The sequence below is a fragment of the Cebus imitator genome, unplaced genomic scaffold (assembly GCF_001604975.1).
Source record: "Cebus imitator isolate Cc_AM_T3 unplaced genomic scaffold, Cebus_imitator-1.0 Scaffold150, whole genome shotgun sequence".
Classification (NCBI taxonomy): Eukaryota; Metazoa; Chordata; class Mammalia; order Primates; family Cebidae; genus Cebus; species Cebus imitator.
The window spans coordinates 2,124,500-2,138,742 of record NW_016107465.1 but is presented as its reverse complement, the minus strand read 5'-3'; the positions used below and the strand labels follow the sequence as shown (position 1 = coordinate 2,138,742).

At 37.2% G+C, this 14,243-nt stretch overlaps 1 protein-coding gene across 4 annotated transcripts in view; it reads right to left on the bottom strand.

The window, feature by feature from the left end:
* PCSK5 (proprotein convertase subtilisin/kexin type 5) overlaps positions 1-14,243 on the bottom strand; it is a 461,778-nt gene that overhangs the window by 215,308 nt on the left and 232,227 nt on the right. For all 4 annotated transcript variants that reach the window (XM_037743744.1, XM_017543248.2, XM_037743743.1 and 1 more), the window contains exon 10: positions 4,065-4,168. In XM_037743744.1, coding sequence (XP_037599672.1) covers positions 4,065-4,168 — 104 coding nt within the window. The remainder of the gene's footprint in view (positions 1-4,064; positions 4,169-14,243) is intronic.

Genomic DNA, 14,243 nt, shown 5'->3' with positions numbered 1-14,243 from the left:
TATCTAACGTGACCTGGCAGATTGTTGGGGCTTGACTGAAGAAAATTAGGTGGAGGGTAAATTTTTGTTTCTGCATGTAAGTTATACCAGGGCAGGCCAGATTAGTAAACGTCATGGTGTCCCTGACGTTTCTTCCCCTCATCCCCTAACTTTCTGGGCTTCAACATGTGCTGGGTTGGCATGCTGAGGGTGCTCATGAAATATTGGAAAATAAATAAAGAGATAACATCCATTAAATTCCAGGAAGAAAAACCACCTGGAATGGCAAAAGCCTTCACTTTTATGGCTAATTCGTATGTTTTAAGGAACACAAAGGAGAATTAAAAAGAAGAGAAAGAAAACAAAATAGAAAGCCTTTTTATAAGCAGAAAGGGAAGGGATCAAGAGAGGAAAGAAATAATAGTAACAAAATCCCAAACAACTTAATGCCAAAGACACCTCCGAGCATTGCAAACATTGGTCAGGAGCAAAATACTAGAATTTGGATTTCATCTCTCTAGTGGCAGAATATCACATCTGTTCATCTGGTCTAAGGCAAATAATTTCCTATTCTTATGGGGAATCTAAAGAAGATTCTTTGATAGGTACATGATATTTGTTCCATTTAATTAAAAAAAAATCTCTGAAGGAGGTTTAAAGTGAAAAGCTGTTGTCTAAAACTTAGCTAGGATTATTCACAAGATGAGCAAGGCAAAACAATGTTTAGTCAGTTTCCATAGGTATATATTCATCGGGTTTATTCTGAAAAACTAATCTACTGGAAAAGATATTTTAATTATACTATAAGAGATTTTTATTATTATTTAAGAAGCAGCAGGACAGAATAATCTTAGCTTGATTAAAATTATTGCAAATTAAGGTACATTAGCATAAGAATGTTTGTATGTGGCTTCCCTCTCTGTGAGGTCATCTCATTATAGGGTCATTTACAGAGTGCTTTTATAAGGAGGGCACAGAAAAAGGAGAAGAAAGTTCTCTGTCCCTAGCTCATCAGTGAGCAACTCCAGGGTAATCCCACTCTCTGAGAAACAGAGATGAGTCATCAGAGAGCCACATTCTTTAATTGTCAAGGCCAGCTTCCTAGCCTGATGAGAAACTGTCCAAGCCAGCAGCTGCTTCAGGAGGAGGATCCCTGTTCCAGTCCATAACACATGTGGGTACGGACAGATCAAGTCTGCCTTCAGGAGGGCAGCACAGAAGTCTAGTTTGTACATCATCTAGCCCTGCTGTCTGCCTAGGATGTAGGACATGGGGGTATATCTGAAGGAATGTAAGGAGGTTGTATAAAATGGATTTGGTAGGGTTTTGGCAGAGGCTATTCATTGGGGTGTTGGCTTTCCTGAGGTTATCAGTGATAACACAGACTGTCAAGTCTAATGATGTCCGAACTCCGAAACTGAGTTGTTTGCTACTGTAAGTGGCTTCTGCTTTACCTGACGAGAAAGGAATTCTGATGGGGCACTGATGTCCCTATTACTGACAGTTACCTATAGCGCAATTTGTGAAACTGCTCTCATATTTTTTTTTTTAAACACTCTTCGAACAAGTTATTGATAAATTACTCAACACTGGGACACAAAAGCAAGCCCAAGGAAGAACAGGTGTTTTCAGCTTCGTTTCATGCACATATTTCACTCAGTGTTAGGACTGAGTTGGGTGGGACAAAGGAGGGCACCCAAGACCACAGGTTTCTGTAGGCAGGCAATTTCCGTTTTCTCCAGTCTACGGAGAAACGTGACTATGGATTCCTGCTAAGCAAGACCTGCAAAGCTGGCTGACCTAATTTAAATACAAGCCCTTGTTGAGCTCTTGTTGTGGGAACCTTTTCTAAGCATTAGCTCTTTTTTGTTCTTTCCAGTTGCTATTTCATAAAAAGTCATACCATCTGTCCGCAGTCCTAGTGCCCTGTATTCTCCACTTCCCCAAAGCATGCTGCTTCCCCTGCTAGCCTCTGCCTCAATCACATTTATCTGTGGGACTCTAGGGAGGGAATGGTAATGTTTAGAGCAGAGAAGAAAATGACTCTGTTTTTTAAAGTCATCTTATTATGATCCTGTTTAGATGAAATATGGGACTTGCTATCAACAAAATTACAAAACAATCCCACTGGGAGCCCAGCCCATTCAGAAGAATTCATCTGTGAAAAAGTGAACTTTAATTGTTACTCTTGGCAGCCATCTAAGAGAAGAGTGAAATATTATACTAAATATTGCCACGTGCAATAGTAAAACACCATTTCCTCCTTGCCAGAAGCAGTGCACAGCCCCCTTTAGATTCAGGTTTGGGTCTGGTGATTTAGTCTAAATTCTGTCCCCCTCTCCTAAACCAACAGAGGTTTTCAAAAGAGCTGCATTTTTGTTAGAATCATTTGCTCTTTTTAAATTGCCAAAAAGGAATAAGTAAAACTAAGCTATTTATTTGGGTTAAAGTTTCCTCAGCTTCACGGAGGTTAACATCCTTAGTCTGTGATCCTTCTACTAAGAAGTTCATCCCAGCTTTCAACCAGCCAAGGTTATGTGTCGGCCCCTTCTCTCCCCTGCAGCCTCATGGATTTATATCGTAGGAGCTGGGAGCATGTGGAAACTAATCAAAATGAAACATACATATGGCAAATTGCATCCTGGATTTTCTGGAACAACTCAAATTTTAAATAATTTTGATGTCCATACAATTACAACTTTGGGATCAAATGTCTTGATTTGGGCTTCAGAGAATGGAACGCCAACAGGTATTCACAACTGTAGATTAAAAGTTCATTGAACACTGCTGCATTATATAGTTTACATGCATGGAAAGGTGTTTGATAATATTCCAAAGCAGAGAAATATTCTTTTCCTAAACATAGAGTGAAGCCTTCAATGAAGATATTAATCAAAGAACTATTGATGTGGCACTGGTTAGCTAGGATATTTATAGGTTTTGTTTTAGCATGAGTCTATAATAAATCATTTTCAAATAATTTAAAACATACATTCTGGCAGAAATATTTGCATATATTGGTCATATAAGGAAATAGATAAGGATATATTAAGATGATATGTAAGGTATGATATGTAGATAATATTACTTAGCATCCGAAATGTTTAAATTATTAGGGCCCTTAAAAATTAAATGACTTGCTCATGACCATGTTACTGATGGCTTGACCAGCAGAACTTCAATTTTTAAGTAGATGTGCCCTATGCTATGAAACACTGTATTTCATCCATACAGATATATGATGATTCTAAGATTATTTGGGAATATGTTTTAAGTCTGCAGACATAAACAAATTAATCTTTGTTATAATTTAGATTAATGAATTACAAGTTTATTATAACAGGTCACTTACAACTTGAGTAAATATACTAAACTTTAGGATATATGTTTTATACAGCTGTTTTATTTTTATTATAACATAATTACCTATGACAACAAATAGAATGGCTACTGTTAATAAGAATTTGAGAACTATGATCTGTATTAGCCATGGGAAAATATTCAGTACTTGTTACATATTGTGCACAATTGCATAAGGACTGGACATTATAAAGCTTCATCAGAATTTTTAGTTTATATAAAGTCACATTTCTTAGAATTATTGCCTGTTTTTCTGTTTGTGGAAGATTTTCAAACAAACAAAAACAAAATTTGTAGAATGCATGGCCTTAGCAACAAACAGGGCTACAGTAAATGAACAATACATATCAGTTATTATTTAAGTGGAAGTAGTCCTATAGATGGTGAGGAATTTTAAAATACATTACTATAAATATCACTTAGATATTCAATGACAGCAAATAATAAACTAATCAGGGGTCCATAGGTCGACTCTATCTGGGAGTTGGTAGATCTTTTAAAAAACTGACCTATGATGTGGGAAGGCCAAAGAAATCTGCCTTATCTGTGTAGTTTTAACTTAAAAAAAAATCAATCTGCCTTTTATTTACTAAAAGATCGAGCTCTTTGTGTGTCAGCACAAAATTTAAAGTTTCGTTTAAGGGGCTCTATTTCCTGCTCTCCATTTAAAATGGGGGAAAAATAAAAATATTTTGCCTGTGACAGAATATGAAAGAAGTTCTCACCCTTAAAACCAGCAGCATTGGTTTTCCAGTCATTAGCGTTCAAATGTCCCGCACGGGAAGTCCTGACAATAACATGCTGCACGTCTCTCCAGGTCAGAAACGGACTGGGGAAAGACAAGGTAAGAATCATTGTACCAAAAAAAAAAAAAAGATGGGGGAAGCAGAGAGTCACAAGCAAATTAAAAAAGCAAAATCAAGATGGCAAGGTACTAAAAACAAAGGGTCAGAGATTTGGGTTTGGGATAACCAAATGCCAAATGCCGCTCTTGTTCTCAACATGGAGAAGTGACATTAGTCTGTGGGAGGCAGAAAATGTAACCTTGAACTGAAGAAATAATAAGACTGTAGTCAGGGCAGCTTAGTTTTTAAAAGGGTGAGTGTTTCCAGTTTCCTCAACAAAATGGCTGCCCACTATGGCGCTGTCATCCTTTGTATAAAAGCTTGCATCATCATCAGAAGATTACAGTAAGCTCAAATCAAAACAGAAGGCCTCTGGAACATTCCTTCTTGAATCATCAAATAGTTAGGTAATTGAGTTGCAATTTACCAAAAGACCTTAGCAATGTTTAACCTTCTACACATATATATGTGGGCTATGGAAAAATCTCGATGAAACAGCATCCTAATTTTCAGCATTTTTAAGGACGAGAATATGTACAGAACCCAAAGACTGGCTCCAAGGCACAGACAGCTCTAACAGTATTCTTAATTTACAATGGGTAGTTGTTATACTGTGTTATTAGATACCTAGTTTTTATGGCTACTAGCACTGAAGAGTACAAAAGAGACTACTGAGTAGGAGACACTTTCATTGGAGAACTGCAATGATAATCATAAACACACGGAAAACAAATCCAAGCACATACACAAAGACTTTTATTCCCTTTCACAGACTATGTATATACTCGAAGGTGTTTGACTTAGCACATGCATGCAATTCTAATCAGGATACTTATTCAATTCAGTCTTGAACTCTGAGGTGTGCTGATCTTTCACTTAACTAGGAAATACGGCAATTTTCATGCAATGTGTGCAGCCATTTTATTTGTTTCCCACCAGCCACCTTCACTTTAGCAGTCATATTTGCAAAGGATGGGAGAGAATCTTTAAAGAGGAGAAAATTACTCACTACCTGCCTTGAGGTTTGATGGGGTTTGGGGTAGTCTTCCTCCACTCTCTTTTGTAGGTGTATGGACATTGGGGTCTTTCAGGCAGAGGGAGAACTTAATATCTTAATTATATCTAATTTTTCATGATAGGGCCTTTATGTTGATTCACTTTATACTATATTTTTTTCCCATCATACTCACCACATCTGTGTTTTTTAGGGTGGTCAGGGTGGCCTTCTAGTAGGAAGGGGTCTAGTGATCAGATTCTGGCTCCTTCATTTTCTATCCATGTGAAATTAACCTCTGAAAGTCTTAGTATCCCCACTTAGAACATGGATGCTAATATCTGCTTTACTTCGTTGTACTGATTGAATCCGTTAAAATAATGCCAAGTACTTAACCTTGTGCCTGGTGCATGATAAGCTATTTGGAAGTGGTAGATAGCAAAACGTTTTGCTAAATTTGCAGCCACAGCTCTAATTTGGTGGCTTGAATATGAAAGAAATGGGGAAAGAAAAGTGCTATTGAGTTCTGATTCTTTTTCTGTTATGCTCTTAGATTAAAAATAAGAGGAGAGTGAGTATTGCCATTTTTTTAAGTTTCCAGAGTGGAGTAAGACTGGATCTAGACTGCAAGGTAAAGTTACATTAACAAAAGAACTTGAATTTTGGAAATTAAAACCTATCTGTATGAACTTTAAAAATATGAGAACAATGGAAACAATTATTTTATTAGGATATAGCACTTGTTACGAACCAATTTTAGAACCCAATAAAGCAAGAAACTTTCAATTAAGGGAGGGAGGCTACTTGGTGGAATCCAAGAGGTAGGATGTTTTGCTTCTAAAACAAATAGCATGATTTGACCCTTTGCTGACTAACACTAAATTCACATGATCATTCAGGAGACCCAATGCACTACTGTCAGGAAAATCAGAAAATGAGTCAAGGGATAATTCTGAATGCCAGTCGCAACATAAGATGTTCTAGCTCTGCCTAAGATGTGATGTCCTAGTTATTAGGGTGAAGGGCAAAAACAGCAAGAAATCTTGGTCCAAAAAGACATTCTAGCCACTTATTTATAATAAAGTAGAATCCTCCCAAGTGAACATTTATGTTTTTGTTTTGTCATGAGTAAACAGCGAGACACCAAAGAGCCCATTTGGATTTGATGAAAATATCTAAATTAACCTAGTTATTTTAAAATAACATTGACACACAGTTAAAACTTTCACGTTCCCGTTTAGGGAGGAGAAAAAAAGAAAAGAAGTCAGTGTCTCATGTTACCTACCACCAGGGCAAGATTCCTAAGGAAAAATCTAGCAAGAAATTCTGATCATTGGAAGATCCACATTTTCCCTAGTGAAACTTAGCAATAAAAATTTAATAATTATAATAGAACAGGGGACATTTACATTGATCTTATACCTTAAGCACCTGTATTCTGGCAGATTCAGGAAGGCTCCTGCATTCAAACTCAGACTGAAGAAATATGAGTTACTTGTTCTCATGCTAAGTAGCAAAACCTAATTCTTGGAGTGCTTGTAATTAAAAAGAAGAAATTAGCTTCAGGAAATTGGAACTGCACGTGGAAAGAGGAGGTGTTTGGATGGTTTTACTCTGACACTTGATAATGGAGAACTTGAGAAATGATCTGATTTGAGAATTTCCTGAATTTAACCAAAATAAAGTGAGGAGGATAAATTGAAAAACCAGTGGACCTAGAATCAGTAACGTTTCTATCTGTGGGAAGATAATTAGCTCAGGAAACAGCCATAGGTTAATTTTGCAGGACATTATTTATTTATTGCTAGTATCCAGAGAGGACTTTTGTTTACGGAAATGTATGATTCACATCTTATTTTTTATTTGTATTGATACTTACAGGGATGATGTGGAAGTGAAGACTAAGTCAAACTACGAGAGATTTTGTAAGGCATTTATAAAGCAAATGCAGAGAGAAGGCTGAGCTCTCTTTACAAGGAACTCCACAGTCCACAACCATAATGTAGGATTCCCTAAGACCTATTCCACTCTGCAAAGTATCTTGGACCCAAACCGAGTATCTTGGCCTCTGAAAACCAAGATCTCTCTGATCTCCAAGAATAGACAGACTTGTACAGCAAGAGCTTTGAATCAAGTAACTACTGAGAGATCAAAAGTCTAACCCACCTGGAGAAAAGAACAATATCGCCCAATCCTGAGTCTCATGGCCACCGCCCTATAACAAATCACATGTAGTTATACTACACACCCCTCAAATTTCTTCCTGGGATTATTAATAAATGCCCTTAAATAAAAATATACATAAAAGAGTAACATTTATAAATACCTACAAGATATGGGTAGCTATCTATCACCTTTCAAACCAATGAAATGACCATGACTTTCCGGGGAGTTCTGTATATACAATCATTTCTAGTTTTGCATGCTTTACTGAATTCATAGAATAACCAACATTTAGTTAGCACTTGGCCAGGGCTAGACACTGTATGTTTTACGTGCATCATTGTGGCACGATATTGAAAATCATATGATGTGGGTAACATTCCTATTTCCGTTTCATAGACGACAAAACTAAAGCTTTCAGTTACACACAGTAACTCAAATACACAGGTAGTAAGTGGCAGAACTAGAATTCAAACCAGCTGAACTTGGCTGCATAACTTATGCTATCAATCACCATATCACACTGTTTCCAAATGGATCTACAAAGGTGAAGACACACACACACATCTGTTTGTCAGGAAGTTCTTTGACAACTGCATCAAAAAGCCAAGTCTGGCAGCTCGTGTCCTCATGGTTACATACTCTTTGTACACACACACTCTGTCTTGACTCAGTTGACTTTTGTTTACCAGAGCATTCAGAAGATTCCTGAGTCTTAATTTGTTTTGCAGGTTCCAAAGGCCTAAGTTTTGCCCATTCTTTCAAAGGTAAACAGAAAAATAATACACCAGGAGAATCATATAATTTTTATAATAGTTTACATGTATACTGTATATCATAACATCAGTGTATTATTGTATACCATTACTGTTATGAACGTGTCATCTTGCCTGCCATGGCCACACTTGGATGTGTTCACAGCCTGGCTAGGTGACTCTTCTCCAGTCAATGAACTTCAGCTGAACCTCACCTTAAATACTTCGAGCGTTCTACTTTTCAGCTGCAAAAACATTATAAATAATGACACTATCACTACCTGGTGTTTGCATTACACTTTTACTCTGCGCAGTTCAGAGTATTTCATGGGCCCAACACTAGGTTTACAAGAAGACAGACATATCCCAAGAGAGACATTTTGTGTAGTGCTTCTTGTTGGGCTAAGTGCAACTGCTAGCACTTAAACTAAAAAAGAAAAAAAAAATCCTTCACCAAAGAGTTTTCCCGGATAATGCTACAGATGTGTGAGTGCTGGAAATATATCTGTACCTGGTGGTCTTTAAAAACAAGGACCAATTTGAAATCTTGGGTGACTGACTCATCTGCACTTATTAAAGAGAAAAAAAAATAACCAACCTCCCAGTCAATCTACCACCCTAATACATCCTCATTGTAATTTAGCGGCAGCTGATAAAAAAAAGACAACAGATACACATCTTATTACAGAAAGAGAATTCATCAATAAGAGGAGCAACACAGCTAGCCCAGATAATGAAACCGTTTCCTAAAAGAGCAATCCTAAAATAAAAGAGTGATTCTATCTAATGAAATGATGAGGCCCAGATCAATGGGAAAAGGGCATGACCAATCCAATCAGCAATCACAAATATCCAACTTACTAAATGTTCAAAACCAATCCAAGATGAAACTAGTCTTCTTCAATCCAAAATAAAACCAGTTTTTTAAGATTATGTAAAATAGAAATAGGAACAAGCAGTCAGAAACTTACTGTCACTGCTAAAAGAAATAGGCAGTGATGGGAACATATCCATTGTGATCTGGAGACACAAAGATGAGGCAGGAAGTCCTTAAAGCTTGCTGAGATCATAAAAACATTACTCTGATTGCAGCCAGTGTATGAAAGTGGTAATTCAAGAAAAAAATATCGACTGTCCAACAGAGAAAACCATCCTTCTTTTGTTAGGTAATGAAGAGCCCCAAAGGATCATGAAATTGTCTGTCCCACTGCGAGCCGCAGTATCTGCTACTGGGGGTGTATTTGTTTTGCTTTGTTTTGTTTCGTGTTCTACAATAATTCAAATTGGCCTAAAATTGGTTTGTAATATTGGAAAACACAGTTAACAATACCTCAAGGTTTAGAAACGTGAGTTGTACCGGTATTGCCCAAATACCCATTTATGGTTCTTTGAATCCTGAACCAAAGTGGAAAAACAAAAGAAAAGAAAAAATTGGTTCAGGATCAAGCAAAGTCAAAGTTTTATTTGTGAAAATATTCTAATCCCCTGGATTTACTCTAAACCAAGGTAATGACATTGGATTCTAAATACACTTAAGAAAAGTTAGCCCTGAATTTATAATGAAATATGCTGTCATTGAAGGTGAAGTGTCTTCTTTTCCTTAGAAATCCTGGCTTATCACTGCAAATATTTACTGCAACTAAAAGACAAAAATTACATTTTATGCAGCTCCTATGAAAAAATAATATTTTGTTTGCAAGCTCAAAAATCATTTCTTCAAAATACTTTGCTACATAAGCTCTTACAAAATAGAACTTGAAGAAAGGTCAGACACTCATTTGAGATCACATGCATTGAAATCAAATCACAATTATGAAGCTTTCCACCAGGTCTCTCTGTATACCTAACTCCCTCCAACAAATGCACCCTGAATAAGATCCTTAAGGCCTCTTTTTATTCAAATCCATAACCCAGAATCTAGTTCTGGCCTTTATTTATTCCCCAAGCTTAGAAACCATTGAGAGTAGGCAAAATGTGACAGTACGAGTGTTTCTAAATGTATCCCCCTCAACCTGTGAGAAATTCTTGCTCAGTTTCCCTTTTCTGCTTATTCTGTAGGCTGTCCCAGGACTTAGCATGGATAAATTATGCAGTTCTAGGCTAACAGACTAAGTCCTGTAGGAAGACATGGTTACCCCCCTTATTTCTATTTGTCATTCAAAATATAATACATTTCGTTTTGCGTTCTACAGCTCGTAATCACATGAGAATGGTGTAAATTACGCTTCAGGGTCAGGAAGACCTAGGGGGAATCATGGTCTCCTACGTGATAGTTCTGTAACATTGGACCATTTACTGAACCTCTCGTGGGCTGTTTCCTCAGCCGTAATGTGGAGAAAATAATGCTGGCTCCACAAGACGGTTGAAAGAATTTGAGGTGATGGATATAAAGAGCTTGGCATACGATAGGCTACCAAAGACAAGCATCATGATGATTTATCGAGATTAAGAACCTACTGTACCATTATAACTCAAAAGGACTACTTTTGCTGAATTTACACCAGCATTTGATGAATCTGTATTTAATTAGGCTTTCTGCAATGTTCCTAAACATTAGTAACATGTTTTATAGTCTAACAGATAAATAAAACGACAATTTTACACCTTGAACGCCTTGGTATATTTCTGCTCAGTGAAAGAACAATGCTACTAAGATTTGTCAAAAAGATTTGGTTTTCACAAGCCCATGGTGTAGGTGGCAATTTGACTGGCTGGGGAATTAACTTTTTGGACCCACTAGGACTGTTAATAAATCCACTCTATGTGTGGAAGATCTTCCCTCTTGATGGTTAGCCATTGATGTCATTGTGGAGGATGGTGAGATGTTCTTTGGTTTGATATCAGAGTGCTTTAGAGTATCAAATGTTAGAATAAGGACTACAAGTATACTTATTTACTTAGCCAAACTGCCAGACTGAAGTGCTTTGGATACTTCTCTATACAGTTCAGAGATTTGCAGAGTACTCAACTCAAAAGCCAGTAGTTAAACCCTTGGAGAGGCAACAGAAATCTGTGGTTGCATCTCCATTATTATCATGATTTGAAATTACTTTATAGCCTTTTTCACCAATTTTTTCCTGTTAAGTAAAAGAATTAAAATGATGCTTCTCTAGATATTTATTCAAGTATATTTTTAAATGAGGCTTTTCAAGGATCAGCTTTGTCAACTTTAATGAAAATAACTAAGTATTCTGAGTTCTAGAATTTGAAGAAAATGTTATTATGCCTTTTTAAAAAAATTGTAGAAACTTATGGGGTACAAGTGTACCTTTGTCACATGCATATATTGCAAAGTCATGAAATCAAGGCTTTTAGGAAACCGACCATCCAAACAATGTATGCTGTACCCCTTAGTTAATTTCTCATCATCTAACCTCCTCCCACTACCTCCAACTTCTCAGTTCCATTGTCCATCACTCCACACTCGACATTCATGTGCATACATTATTTAGCTCTCACTTTTAAGTGAGAACATGCAGTATTTTGTCTTTCTGTGTCTGACTTGTTTCACTTAAGATAATGATCTCTAGTCCATCCACATTGCTGTAAAAAACATGATTTCACTTTTTTATGGCTGAATTATTATGCCTATTTTAGCAACTCCTGGTTTAGTGTATCAATTCCTAGCAGTCTAATTATTAGACATCATCAATAGAAACAAAAAATATTTTAAAAAGTACACACCGCACACACATACACAGGAAAAAATCAATGAAGACTCAGAGAAATCTATTACAAAAATGTTGGAAGTATTTAAGAAAACCTTATGGCTAATGTGACTATGAGGAAAATAATTTTTACCTTTGTTTTTCATTTTCTCCCACTATTGTATATCTTGGGATGCCGTAATGGTATCTGTCCAGACTCCCTGATGGTGAGGGGTACACAGGAGACAGAGTTCTGACTAATAAAGCCTAAGATTACTTGGCATTTCTGAGAAAGCTCTGCTTTCCTACTATGAGGATTCCCAGTCCTGCATCGTTTTTTCTTTTCTCCTTTTATTTGGAATGTGGATATGATGATTTGAGCTGCAGCAACCATTCAGAAAATAAACAAAACCCTACAAAGACCTTGGCCTTGGTAGCCTTGACTTTGGTAGCCTTGAGTCAGCATCCTGACTGAGAACTCATGGATTTCTTCTTGTACAACCCTCTTTCTTACTACTGAAGACATTTCCTAAAAGATGTATCTCCAAAATTATGGCATAGTAGATGGCATGTATTGAAGGCTCACTGTGTGCCAGGCACATGCACTATCAAAAATATTCCATGTTCAGTATTTCATCTATTATTCATGACAGTCCTGTGCGTCAAATACTGTTATTACTTTCATTTCTAAAATAAAAGGACATCAAAGAAGAGAAAGTTTAATGATCCTCCTCAAAGTCACACAATTAGCCACAAATGAGACTGGCCCAGGCAGCCTGATTCTAGAGCCTCAGCTCTGACCCTCGCCACCTGCACCATCTTGGACTGGACGAGGGGCATGATGGAAAGAGTAGGTTAACAATGCTTGTGGGGACTGGCCTTTCAGCCTCCAGTTTTGTCAGAAGGGGTAGGAAATGGTCGTTTCACTTCAGAGAGATCTCTGCTAGAATCTCAGAATTGGACAGGGAACTTTGTCTCTCATCGCATTCTTCAATGGCAGAGGTGAGTAGGTCTGTGCTTGGAGACTAAGCAAAGCAAGGGCAGAGCCACAGCCTTTCTGAAGCCAGTTTTTTTTTCTTTTTAATTGAGAATGAATAGTTTTTTTTTTTAAAAAGGAAATAATGGAAACAAAGAAAGGACAAAGAAAAGAAGAAGAAATAAATGTAAGAGGAGAGTACAGTGAAAGGAAAAAGAAATGGTGAGAAAAAGAGAAGAGTCCAGACTAGAATAACAATAAGATGGAGCTTATGGAAAACACAGTGCAGGAAAAAGGGAATCAATGAAGCGATAAAGCAAACTGAGTGAGAATAAGGAAGATTATGAGGAGTATAAAGTGGTAATAACAAAAGCAAAGGATGTACTGGAAGGTGTAAACTGACATGGATAGGTGGAACTGATATGATGGAAAGCTGAGTTAATGATGTGGAATACAAATGTGAGAACTTCTTACATATTTTTAAGGAAAGAGAAGACAAGGAAGCCAAAACGATGGATTTGGAGGACAGGAAACACATCTGGCTTCATAGTATCAGCTTTACCTTGCTCTGAGGACTAACAATTATTGAGTCTTTCCTATTTGCCAGATGCTCCACTGAGTGCTTTCTGTATATAACTTCACTTAATAAACACGCAACCCCGTGAGATAAACAGCATTATTATTCCCTTTTTATAGGCATGGAAACTAAGGCTTAGAAATATTAACTTTCTTTCCCAAAGCCGTGTAACTAGTAAGAAGCAGAACAGGAATTTGAAGGCAGGTTTCTCATATACTTCAGAGCCCATGCTCTGAAGCTCCATGGTGATCTTTGCCACGAATCAAAGTCATATTTGATCAAAAATGTTCCAGGTGGGCTAAAAATACTTTATGTTTTCCAGGACATATTAATGAAAAGAGTTGCATCCCCTAGACTAGTCCTAAAATATACATGTTTTCATTACAATACAAAATGAAAAAACATCCGAAAACTAAGCAAAACAGGAATTCTTAGCTTAAGACTTTCTCTGCAAAGCTAATTTTAGAAGATAATAAAAGAACAGTAAAAGTGATTTAAAAGAAATAACCCCCCAAATTTTATACTAGACTTGTCGTCCTTCATGAGTGAATATAGAAGATACACATTTGCAGGACTGAGAAAACAGGCTAAGTTGCCCATTGACAAACACATAGTCTGAAGATCAAAATAAGTAAATAATTTAAAGGTTTATTTCAGTTTATGAATAACTCAAAATTTAAAACTTTAGAATGTATAGTTGTTATTAGAAAAGACCTAATGGGCCGGGCGCGGTGGCTCAAGCCTGTAATCCCAGCACTTTGGGAGGCCGAGGCGGGTGGATCACGAGGTCAAGAGATCGAGACCATCCTGGTCAACACGGTGAAACCCCGTCTCTACTAAAACTACAAAAAATTAGCTGGGCATGGTGGCGCGTGCCTGTAGTCCCAGCTACTCAGGAGGCTGAGGCAGGAGAATTGCCTGAACCCAGGAGGCGAAGGTTGTGGTGA